This window comes from Carlito syrichta, unplaced genomic scaffold (genome assembly GCF_000164805.1).
Source record: "Carlito syrichta isolate Samal-C Ts95f unplaced genomic scaffold, Tarsius_syrichta-2.0.1 Scaffold309894, whole genome shotgun sequence".
NCBI lineage: Eukaryota > Metazoa > Chordata > Mammalia > Primates > Tarsiidae > Carlito > Carlito syrichta.
This window is the reverse complement of record NW_007253990.1, coordinates 425,592-438,363: the sequence shown is the minus strand read 5'-3', so window position 1 is coordinate 438,363 and position 12,772 is coordinate 425,592. Positions and strand designations below refer to the sequence as shown.

At 37.7% G+C, this 12,772-nt stretch overlaps 1 protein-coding gene across 1 annotated transcript; it reads left to right on the top strand.

Annotated features, from left to right (window-relative positions):
- The first annotated feature begins 4,812 nt into the window (after positions 1–4,812).
- LOC103270671 (olfactory receptor 52K1) lies at positions 4,813–5,838 on the top strand. The gene has a single exon (XM_008068204.1). The coding sequence runs from the start codon at positions 4,830–4,832 to the stop codon at positions 5,772–5,774; it is 945 nt and encodes a 314-aa protein (XP_008066395.1). The 5' UTR covers positions 4,813–4,829; the 3' UTR covers positions 5,775–5,838.
- The last annotated feature ends 6,934 nt before the right edge of the window (positions 5,839–12,772 follow it).

The window sequence follows — 12,772 nt, the reverse complement described above, 5'->3', positions numbered from 1 at the left end:
GAATTTGTTATGTACCAAGCACTGTTTGTGGCACTGAAGATATATCAGCTAAAAATTAAAACGTACATGGTCCACAATGGGTAGTTTTTCCACTGTTGCTTCCCATTGTCGTAAGGTTCATTTGCTACAATGCCAAAGCATGTTCCTAGAAAAGATGCACAAATATTGTTAATATTTAAATAAAATTTTCAACAAGAAAAGAATTTTATTCAGATACAGATAATGGAGGATGTTGTTGTTGGGATGCTTAGAACTCCATTCTGGATGCAGATTAAATGAGAAGATAACCAACTATTCTGAGCTTGGATCTGGTGGGGGGAGCAGTATTCTGAGAAAGTCAGAGATACATTTTCCAGCAGGTTGGTAGTCATATTTTATTTGGTGAAATGTTCTGCAGCTATCGTGTATGTTAGATGCCGGATTTACAAAGGAAATAAGGCATTATCTTTTAACTTCATTCCTTCAATTCATGACTTGGTGTGTATTTGTGATATTGGAGCACAAATGTGGAACTCTGTGCGCTTGTTAGGATTCTTTTGTAGCCATAGTTGATGAGAGATGATGGTGGCTTGCACAAGGGTGGTGATGCTGGAAATGCAACACGCAACTTTGAGATTTACTACGGGGGATGATCCAATGGTACTTGCTGATAATTAAATATGGTGCAAGAGTAAAAGGGAATAATCCAGGATGACTTGATTTTAGGTTGAACAACTGATTGGACAGGATGTTATCTTCTAAGATATGAGCGGCACATGGAGGAAAGTAACCACTAATTCTGCTTCCAGCATGACAAGTTTGATATATCTTTAAAACTGTTATGTGTGCATATCAAGTAGACTGTTGGAAATTCTAGTCTGAGTTTAGAAGGAAGGTAAGATGCAACTTTACTTTGGAATTTTAGGTTGTCTTTGCGCCATCTAAAGTTAAACAAGTAGACCACCTAGAAAGATGCAATGATCAAGGATTTTTAGGAGCAGTGTTCCCTTTTTCCTATATATCAAGATTTCATCCATTAATGGATAATTTCCTTCAGCTAAAAACATGTTATTTTTCACTTCATAAAAAAAAAGACACACAAAAACACACATACACAAAGTTCTCTTGACTCCATTTTCTACTTCAGCCAGTGCCCTATTTACTCGTTAGCCTATGCATTCAAACCTCTCAAAGGATTCAGCCATGTTTACATATTTTAATTCCTCTATTATCTGTTTTAGCACAGTCAAATTAGGCTTTGTCTTCCTGTTATTCTAGCAATTTTAAAAAAAAATCAAGGTTTCAAGTTTTCTGCAATTCCAAGTCTCCCTGCTCTCACGATGGATTTCTTTTACTTTGCAGAAACTCGTCAGTTTGATGAGGTTCTTCTTGTCTATCTTATTTCATATGGTATGGGCACTTAGGATTCTGATCAGGAATTGGTTGCCAGTTCCAATTTTCATAAGGGTGTCTCCTGCATTTTCTAGGATTCTTATAGTTTGAGGTTTTACGTTTAGGTCTCTGATCCATTTAGAGTTGATTTTTGTGTATGGTAATAGGTAGGAGTTCTGCTTCAATCTTCTGCATGTGATCAGCCAGTTTTCCCAGCACCATTTACTGAATAGGTTCTCCTCTCCCCAGTGGTTGTTGTTGGAAGCTTTGTCAAAGATGAGTAGGTTAGGAAGTTGAGACTTTGCTTCTGGAATCTCTACCCTGTTCCATTGGTCTGTATGCCTGTTCTTGTACCAATACCAGGCTGTTTTGATTACTGTAGACTTATAGTAAAGTTTGAAGTCTGGAAGCGTGTTATCTCCTGCTTTGTTTCTTTTGCTAAGGATTGTTTTGGCTATTTGTGGTCGTTTATGTTTCCATATGAATTTTTGTATTGTCATTTCCAGGTTTGAGAAGAATGACATTGGTAACTTAATGGGTATTGCATTGAATCTGTAGATTGCCTTTGGTAGGATGGACATTTTAACAATGTTGATTCTTCCTATCCATGAGCATGGAATATTTTTCCATTTGTTTGCGTCTTCTTGGATTTCTTTGAGCAGTGTTTTATAGTTCTCCTTGTAAAGTTCTTTCACTTTCACTTCTCTGGTTAGGAAGATGCCGAGGTATTTCTTTTTTGTGTGTGTGGGTATTGTGAATGGGATTGTGCTTTTAATTTGGGACTCTGCCTGGTTGTCGTTGGTGTATAGGAATGCAACTGTCTTTTGTACATATTTTGTACCCTGAGACTTTGCCAAAGTCTTTTATCAGTGCAAACAGGTTTTTGACAGATTCTCTTGGATTTTCAAGGTATAGAATCATATCATCAGCAAAGAGGATGACTTCCTATTTTCCTATTTGGATAGCCCTGATTTCCTTCTCTTGTCTAATTGCCCTAGCTAGGACTTCCAACACAATGTTGAACAAGAGGGGTGAGAGTTGGCAGCCTTGCCTTGTTCTAGTTTTTAGGAAAAATGTTTCCAGTTTCTGTACATTTAGCAATATGTTAGCTATGGATTTATTGTAAATGGCATGTACTATTTTGAGGTATGTTCCTTCTATACCTAGGTGTTTTAGGGTTTTCATCAAAAAGGGATGCTAGATTTTATCAAAAACTTTTTCTGCATCTAATGATATAATCATGTGGTTCTTGTTATTACATCTATTGATGTATTTAATTACATTTATGGTCTTGACAATGTTGAACCAGCCCTGCATCCTGGGGATGAAGCCTACTTGGTCATGATGGATGATTTTTGAGATGTGTTTTTGGATCCGATTTTCTAGAATCTTGTTGAGGATTTTTTACATCTAGGTTCATAAGGGATATTGGTCTGGAGTTCTCTTTTTTTGTTGGAACTTTATCCAGCTTGGGTATCAGTGTGATTATTTGGGAAGAATACCTTCTTTCTCAATTGCCTGGAATACTTTCAATAAGATTGGTATCAGCTCCTTCTTGTACGTTTTGTAGAATTCAGCTGGAAAGTGATCCAGTCCAGCGGTTTTTTTTGTAGGTAGTTTTCTTATGACAGAGTCATTTTCCTGGGTTGTTATTGGTCTATTTAGTGTCTCATTATCTTCTTGTTTCAACCTGGGGAGGTTGTGTGATATCAGAAAGTCCTCCATTTCATTTAGGTTATCAAGTTTGTTTCCATTCCTACCCCATTTCTAAAGTTGGTATTCCGTTTCAGTTCTCGTCTCTCTATGAACACTTACTCTCTGGGTGACGTTAACCAGTTTCATGGCTTTAAATATTGTCTCTTCCACATACATATCACTATCTTCACTTGAATTATCTCAAGCTCATCATGTTCAAAATTGAAATCTTGACCTCTCTTCTCCATACCTTCTCCCATCATAGTTGCAAGAAATTCCTTTTTTTTCTCATTGCCTATGCCAAAAATCTGTGTTATCTTTGATTCTCTTTTCTCTCACACACTATATATAATCTGTCAAAGAAATCATTGACACATTTTCCAATATGTTCAAAATCACCTTGATTCTGAGCCAACATTGTCTTTTCCCTGGATCATTGCAATAGTCTCCAGCTATTTTCCTTGATTCTAACTCTGTGATATTCTCATCATAGATACTTTTAAAACATATAAGTGAAGTAGGTCTTGTCTCTGCTGAAAACAATGTATTTGATTCTGAGAGAAATGAGGAGCCTTTGCAATGTTTCACTTTTGCCTATAAGGCTGTGTGTGATCTGACCCCACCATCCTGACTTCTGTGATTCTCCCATTAATTCATTTCCTTCTAGTTATCCTGGGTGCTTTTGCTAATCTTTGGATATCGAGTCTTCTTCTCTGAGGAGTAACTCCTATATTCTATATCATCTATGCCTGTTTCAAATCCTCTCATCTCCTTTTCTTTTCTTTTCTTTTTTTGCTGTTGGTATAGCTGTTGCTGTGGAAACAATTTGAGTGCAGTGCAGGTTGACAGAACCTTACTCAGTTGCATCCTTCCCCAGGGTTTCTCTGAAATGATGCATGGGAATCCAAAGGATCCTGTTCAGCTAGTCTGGGGCATGTGTTAACCTGGAATATAAGAGAAATTACACTTTTGAGTTAACCCATGACTCATGAGATGCAGAAACTTTTTTTTGTTAAAAATTCTCCTTTTCCATGTCTAGAGTGCATAATTCTTCTGTTCTTGGTAGCCACTAGTCACATGTGGCTATTGAACACTTAAAAAAGTGTTTTGTATGAATGAGGAATTAATTTATTTTGATGAAGTATAAATGCATATTTATATAGTGATATGTGGCTACTGGCAACTATATCAGAGTAGTTCTAGGGAAAATATACAGACTGTGATTAATTGGGGCATTAAAAATTACAAGGTTTATTTGACTTATACATGGACTCAAGTCTGAGATTTCAAAAGAGAAAATTGGCTTTTGTGTTTGGGAGTTTAGTGTAACTGGAAGGTAAAATGATACCAATCATATGTACTAAAGAAATGAATTGATTTAAATATATTTTCACTTCTTTTTCCAAGGTATTCATGACATCACCAAGAACACAGAAAATACTACATTTTCTTCAATGCTTTATGAAAGTTGTCTTGTGATATCAATTCTATGGATGATTAATATTCTATCTACTCCATGAGATTCTACTTACTCAGTGAGAGTCTACTCAGTGAGAACCTTCAGGACAGGAAACATGGATCATGCTTCCTCTTGTCTGTGAGGTTCCTAGCTTATCTTGTTTAGACTCTAGCAATGGGAACAAGAGTTAATCTTTGCAGATAAAATATCAGAAGTTGAACTCTATAATCATATATACTGTTGAAAGTATATATGGAAGGTGAACAGGTCCTGTAAAAACTGACAAGGAGAATTTCCAAAAGTCATGTCAACCTCCAATATCACCTCAACCCATCCAGCTGCCTTCTTGTTGGTAGGAATTCCTGGCTTGGAGCACCTGCACATCTGGATCTCCATTCCCTTCTGCTTTGCCTATACCCTGGCCCTGCTAGGCAACTGCACTCTTCTTTTTATTATCCAGACTGATGCAGCCCTCCATGAACCCATGTACCTCTTTCTGGCCATGTTGGCAGTCATTGATCTGGTCCTTTCCTGTACAACACTGCCCAAAATGCTTGCTATTTTTTGGTTCAGAGATCAGGAGATCAGCTTCTATGCCTGTCTGGTCCAGATGTTCTTTCTTCACTCCTTCTCCATCATGGAGTCAGCAGTGCTGCTTGCCATGGCCTTTGACCGCTATGTGGCCATCTGCAAGCCACTGCACTATACCACGGTCCTGACCGGGCCCCTTATCACCAAGATTGGCATGGCTGCTGTGGCCCGGGCTGTGACACTAATGACTCCACTTCCCTTTCTGCTCAGACGCTTCCACTACTGCCGAGGCCCAGTGATTGCCCACTGCTACTGCGAGCATATGGCTGTGGTGAGACTGGCATGTGGGGACACTCGCTTCAACAATATCTATGGCATTGCTGTGGCCATGTTTATTGTGGTGTTGGACCTACTCTTTGTTATCCTGTCTTATATCTTTATTCTTCGGGCTGTTCTACAGCTTGCCTCTCAGGAAGCCCGCTATAAGGCATTTGGAACATGTGTGTCTCACATAGGTGCTATTCTGTCCACCTACACACCTGTGGTCATCTCCTCAGTTATGCACCGTGTAGCTCGCCGCGCTGCCCCTCATGTTCACATACTCCTTGCTATCTTCTATCTTCTCTTCCCACCCATGGTCAATCCCATCATCTATGGTGTCAAGACCAAACAGATTCGTGATCATGTACTCAGTCTATTTCAAAGAAAGGATGTGTAGATGGAAAGTGTTTTTTGTTTTGTTTTTACCTACTGACTCCATACTGAGTGAATGCAGGACTGGGGTGGAGAGGAAAAATCTAAGTAGGAAAATTACAATGTCTTTGTTGGGCAATTCTCTAGTATGACAAGGAAAACTGCTGGAGTCCAGCTCCAGGAGAGAGTCAGGGCTTGAGACGGGGGAATCGGGAAGTGGCGAAAAAGAAAAGACGAAAACGACAGGAATCCTCTTCCTGGGGAGAGCTCAAGACTCTGCCAATTTTTATTCAATTTTTACAAGCTTATATAGTTTTTTACTGACCCCCCTATCCACAAAATGTTACACATTAAATGTTTACATCATGTTTTTTCTTTTGTTTATGGGGAAGTTGACCTTTACAAGTTTCATTTTGTTCCTTCCTGCTACCAGTGGTGTAACAAAATACCAGCTGCCAATTTATCAGCCACATCCTGTGACCCCTAGGTCACCTGAATCTCTTCCCTTTGCTATTCTATTTCTTTTCCTTTACTAATCTATTTTCTTAATTCTACCCTTATATATACTTTTAGCAGCAATATACTGACTTGTTTTTTCTTTTATATAACCACCCTTATCTTACCCACTATGAATTCTTTTTTTTTTTTTTTTTGAATTGGAGTCTCACTCTGTCGCCCAGACTGGAGTGCAGTGGCTGCTCCTGGCCACCGCAGCCTCGCCTGCTGGGCTCCGGCGATCCTTCCGCCTCAGCCTTCTGAGTAGCTGGAATTACAGGCGCGCGCTACTGTGCCCGGCTGATTTTTTGATTCATTGTAGAGACGAGGTCTCGCTGCCCAGGCGGGTCTCGAACCCGTGGGCTCAGGCAATCCCCTCACCTCAGCCTCCCAAAGGCGTGGGATTACAGGACACTATGAATTCTTAATACTATTAATTTAAAAATTTAACTTTCTTAATTCTAATTGCCTTATCTATATTACTTGCTATTTTCTTATCACCTATTTTACATTTTATATTTCTAAACAAAACATGTCTGAATCTACACTTATATATGAAATTAATCTTACTTCTAATCCTAAATGTATTTAAGTTTAAACCTACATTAAATGTGTATAATTTTAAGTTTACCTTAAAACTTAATTATTTCCTATTCCTTATATTTAACTAATACCTACATCTATATTAAACATTTATCTTTTAATTATAACTGCTATTTATTTCTTACTTTAATTTTAACCTTCTTTCTAATTAAACTATAATATTTCTTAAATCAAAAGGCATGTCTGTGGCTTGTTTCTCCCAAAAACACCTGTTTTTGGAGATACTCTGTCTCAGTTTCTTACTTCCTCATCAATCACAACTGTCAATGTTGTTACTTATAAAGGGTATGAGGAAGTACTTGTTTTTCCTTTTTTAGCTAAAGGTTGCAAAATTTGCATTCCCTTGTCCCTTCAGGGGGAAATTTTTGCTGTTGAGCCCTTTTTACATTTCTATACATAGGTTTACTGCTAATTCCACATCCTTGCACATTCTAGCTAATTCTTTTATTTATCAAGGGAAGTGTTTTTCAAGCCTAAGCAGGCCTTCCTTTAAGGCCACAAGGAGCCCTTCAATAGGATCCATGGGGCTCTACCTCCATCATGGCCGCTTCCCACTGGGGCTCTGCTCCCAGTCAGCGTTTTTCCCATTTTCGGGTATCCTCCATTTTGCCTTCTTAGGGGTTGCAGCTTCCAGCAGAAAACGAAATCCCATGCCTCATAGATCTACCAGTCAAATCAGACCAGGTGTGCAACTATTGTTTGGTCTGATATTAGAGGTTTGACTTTCCCATTCTCATAGACTCATCACATGATTAAGGAAGACAAAGAATTATCCAAAGTGATATTGTCACATAAGTGAAAGACAGTGGGAATGGCCCAAACAACTGAGACCTTGGTGACCTCTCCATCCAGGGTATGAGAGAAGAACTGAATTACAAATTTTTTGACCCCAAAACCAAAACCTCAACTAGTACTTAAATTACCTCCATATCTTTTCTGAAAAAATGTGCTTCACCCTTTGCCACTTTAAAAAAATCTATTATCTCCCAATGTTACCGCCTCTTCTACAGCTGGACTTATAAGGAGTCTTATTTCTTCCATTAAGTCAATTCCTTTTTTACTTTTTTTCTCACTCACATTCATGGCCAATTTCTTTTCTTTTTTTTCCCAGTTTTTAATTTTGAAGATGGGGGTACAATTCAGGGTTAGGTATACAAATGTTCATTGAACACAACAAAGGAATCCTCTGATGTCAATTTAAATCAATTTATATTATTATGTCTCTAATTTTTCATATGTATATGCCTTTTGTCTCCAAAAAACTTAGTAATATTTATTAAATGAATGAATAATTTGATAGAGGATCTGAATACTGGCCAGATGAGGTGGCTCATGCCTATAATCCCAGCATTCTGGGAGGCCACGGTGGGAGGATTGCTTGAGCCCAGGAGTTTGAGAGGCAATATAACAAGACCTCATATCTACAAAAAATAAAAATATTAGCCAGGTGTGGTGGCATGTGCCTGTAGTCCCTGCTACTCAGGAGGCTGAGGTGGAAAGATTGCCTGAGCACAGGAGAATGAGGCTGTGGTAAGCCGTGGTCATATCACTGTACTCCAGTCTGAGTGAACCCTGACTCAAAAAAAAAAAAAAAGAAGAAGTCTTTGGACTATGAACTGTGTAAACAAAGTATAATAACACTCTTCCCTCTTGAAGCTGAAACTTTTGCTAAAAAGACTTTTGCTAAATAAGAAAATACTGTCATGTACCATATAATGACATTTTAATCAATGATGAACCACATATAGGATGTTAGACCTGTAACATAATATTATATTTTTACTGTTTATTTTCTATATTTAGATATGTTTAGATACGCAAATACTTACCATTGTGCTATAATTGCCTACAGTGCTCAGTGCAGTAACATGTTGCACAGATTTGTAGCCGAGGAGCAACAGGCTATACCATATAGCCTAGATGTAGAGTAGGCTATACTTATCTAGGTTTGTTTAAGTGCACTCTGTGATGTTCACACAATGTCGAAATTACCGAAGGACAAATTTCTGACAATGTGTCTCCATCATTAAGTGATGCTTGACTGTAGCTATGCTTGACTGTAGTGGTAGTAGATTGTATAATATTGTTCACAGATAATTAATCTCCTGTCCCTCTTTCATGGGAAGGATGTTTCCTCACTCCACTAACTTTAAACTTTGCTATGTGGCTTGCTTTGGTCAATGAAATTTGAGTAGTTTTGTAACTGAGTCTGTATTATAAAAATCATAAAATGTTTGTCATGTGTTTTCCTTTCTCTTTGTCCTTTTCTTCCTCTGTGCATAATTGATTGCATGAAGTTTTTTGGTTTTTTTTTGGTAGAGGGTAGCCCCTAATTATTGATCATCTTCATATTCTAACCCCTGGGGGCTGCCTACTAGGTTGATGAACTTGTTTTTCTTTTAAATAACAGTGATCTTTAGGTCATATAGACCTCCTTGATGGCATACAGGAATTTGGTAAGTTGAGGGATGCAAGCAGCTTTAATCATCAGGGATCTCACCTCCTGCGTACCTGCCTTACTCATAAAAGTTCCCATTATGTTCAAAGGTAGGCCAGGGTTGAGAGTTTTCCTCTCTCACTCTCACACTTTGGTCAATTCAAATAAACCTTTCTCAGCTCCTAAGTGCTGATGTGTCAGTGTTTGGCTCTCTGTGCATCAGATACTTAGACCTAAATTTTGGGGATCTATAACAGTTTTAAAATGTGCCTTGAGAATCAGAAACCTTAAGATATGGATGTGAAATTTGGCTTTTCTTTTGTTTTTTCCCTCTGCCACAAGAATAGGCATATCACAAGTCAGAATTTTTTTTCCTTCAACCTAGAATCATGGTGGAGAAAATACATAGAGCAGATATGAATCTGACTCACAACCTGCAGCACAGCCACAGCTGGCTCACAGTGCTCACATAATGGGAACAAGAATGATTTTGTTGTTTTTGTAATAAACCACTGAGACTTGGGAGTTCATTCCACAGTGAAACCTAAGGAAAGCTGATTGCTGGAGTTGTGAGCACTATCTTGCATTCTAAGTCATGACAGCTCAAGAGTCTGAGTATTTAAAGAAAATGCATATCTGCTGCCAATATATCATAAAATGATACTGAATTATCTCTCTGCTTTTCTTTGTCTCTTTGAAAACTCTCATAATTGAATAAAGTCAGTTCTTTTTAAAAGAAGTACTTATATATATTATTTTCATGAAACCCTATATATACTACTATGTTCTTCTAGTTTTTATTTTGTAATCAGGGTCAGGTGATGGAGTTTATACAAAGGTATAAGGAATTTGGCTTAGGGCTGTGTTTAGCAACATGTTTGATCTTCAGTGTTTTGAGCAATAGCCTCAATGAATTTATCAGTACCTGAAAGTGTTCAAGGGCCATGCTCTGGTTCAAACCTGCAGGGGAAACCATGGAGTTGCCTAGATCATGGAGTGTTCAATGCACTCTGTATTTTTTCACTAGAACAAAGAAAGAAGGTTGAGGGGTGGGATAGGTGACTCTACAACTATTACATAAATAACATAAGACAAAGATACAGAAAAAATGTGTGTACTAGTATAAACTTAATTACAACACTTCTAATTATACATGCACCCTAGTCTGAATCATCTGGAATCACAGTAATTGTCAATAGCTTCCCAAAGAACCCCTCTGCATGGATCCCTGAGTAACTGAGATACCCATTTTAGCTAGGATAGCACCAGTGTGCTGATAGCTTAGAAGTGGTCAAATGGCAAGGTCATTTTTGTCAATACACATCAACAAAACAAAAAAGGCAAGATTTAGCCTACATTTTAGCAGACATATTAGAAACAAACAAAACTATTTGCATATAATTTCATGTGATGCTTTACTTAGGATGCTTCTGCATCACTATTGTCCCCTACTTAAAAAAATGCTGTTTTCTTTATTCCATCCCCATAAATTATGACTCAGGTGGTCAAGAGTATAATCCAGGCTTTGAAATTTTTCAAAGGCTACTGGATGATTCTAAAGTGCAGACAAGTTTTGGAAAAAATAACCACCTAGTGCTTTTTATTACAATGGTATAAGTTAAGATATTATGGACAACTCTTCTATCACACTCCATCTTGAGAGAATGAAGCTAGAAGTGTGTCGCAAGAAGTTTGATGGACAATCTATTTTTGACTATCATTCATTATATTTCTATTTGTGATATTTATAATAAGGTTAAAAGCTGAAAACAACTTCCAATCTCATAAACTATTTTCCTGCCATCTTCTGAACAATAGCAGTTCAATTACTTCTAAGTAAAAGAGCATTGCAATAAGTAGAGCTTTATGTAATTTTTGCAAAATGTTCAAGGAGTTATAAAAAAGAATATAAGTAGACCATAACAGCTAACTGTACTAAGCCCGTATGATGCTGAGAATAATTTCCTCCCTCTAGACTTAGACGGCACCAGTTTCTATAAGAGGGTTCCAGTTTCTCACAGCTACAGGTGGCCCCAGTTATTCCAGATAAACTGTAAGAGCACATGGGAGTTGATGATATGATCAAGTGCCAAAAGGGGTGGGATAGCCCCTTTTCATTGTTGTATCAACAACTCTGACAGATCATGTACAAGGGTTAGTCACCTTCCTACTCTTTTCTTTGGTGCATTGGCTGTAGGATTCAGGACTTATGGAGTTGGCAGTAGGCACAATGGAAGAGAGGACTGGGCCTGAACACCATTATGCCATTATGAAGGTAAAAGTGGGGGGATGAATAGAGAAAGAAATCATCTGGTGTTCTGTATCTAAACACAAAATATATCCTTCTGCTAGAGTAGCATTTCTCGAACTTTAGTAGGCATCAGAGCCACCTAGAGGACTTGCTGATAAATTTCTGGGGTCCACTAGAACCCCAGAGTTTCTACTTCACTAGGTTTGGGAAAGGGCCTGAGGGTTTGCATTTCTAAGAAGTTCCCAGTTGATGCCAGTATCGCCAGTCCTAGAATAACCAATGTGATAAAGAACATGGTTTAGTTAGTTCTGGAATCTGATCAGAAGGTGAAAGGGAGTGGAAAGATGAGGAGGAACCTGCTGTGATACAAAGAAAAGAGAAATAATGTTTGTGAGTGTGACTCTTTGATCTTTACTTCCTGAATGTAGGGTATTGCTTCTGTTTCTAATGATCCAAATGATTTACTAATTCTTTCTTGGCTGGTGGGTTTTGGCTAGACATTTTAAATTGTCTGTGGGAATGGTTGTAATTCTAATCTGAGAACTTCCCCTACTGAAAAATTATACCATAAAACTAGTGCCATTAAGTTATCATTATTTTCAGACTCTATGAAGCACTACAATGCAGCAGTGATGACTCCATTTATTTCTGCATTTAATATGATAGATAAATTTAAAACATTAATAACCACTTGGTGATCCAGGCTAAAAAAGCAGAAACAAATCTTCTGAAATGCTTAGCTCCTCTACTTCATTTTTTCAGATTTGACCCAAGAATGATCAATTCTATGAAAAATTTCCTGGTTATATACCTCTACTCCTACGAAGGAATTATGTCTTAAACACAAATTATGCCATGTAATCTTGACTGGTGTGAAATATATTTTTCTAACCAAACTTGGAACTTTGGAGTCTTGAGATTAATTTTGTGTGGTAAACTATCTGTTAGAAACTTATAATTAAGACTACTTCAAAGCCTCACCGTTCACATACAAGAATGTTGCATTAAATTGCCAACTATAGTGTAAATATACTTTTTCATGGTCTCTCAGTATAGGGTTGTAATTTCTGAGATAATGCAGAGTTTACTAATAACTCTGTAAATCTGGGTTTTAGCTTTGGCTTCTAGATATATTCTTACAAGATTGTTTAATGGACTGTATTTTGTAAGTCAGGAAAAGGAAAACTCAGGTAAATGTGAAGGCAGACTTAAGAATTCAAAATACTCCATTTTCTCA

Excerpts from the sequence above, each read along its gene's own strand:
- LOC103270671 (XM_008068204.1), top strand. The coding sequence starts at position 4,830 with ATGTCAACCTCCAATATCACCTCAACCCATCCAGCTGCCTTCTTGTTG.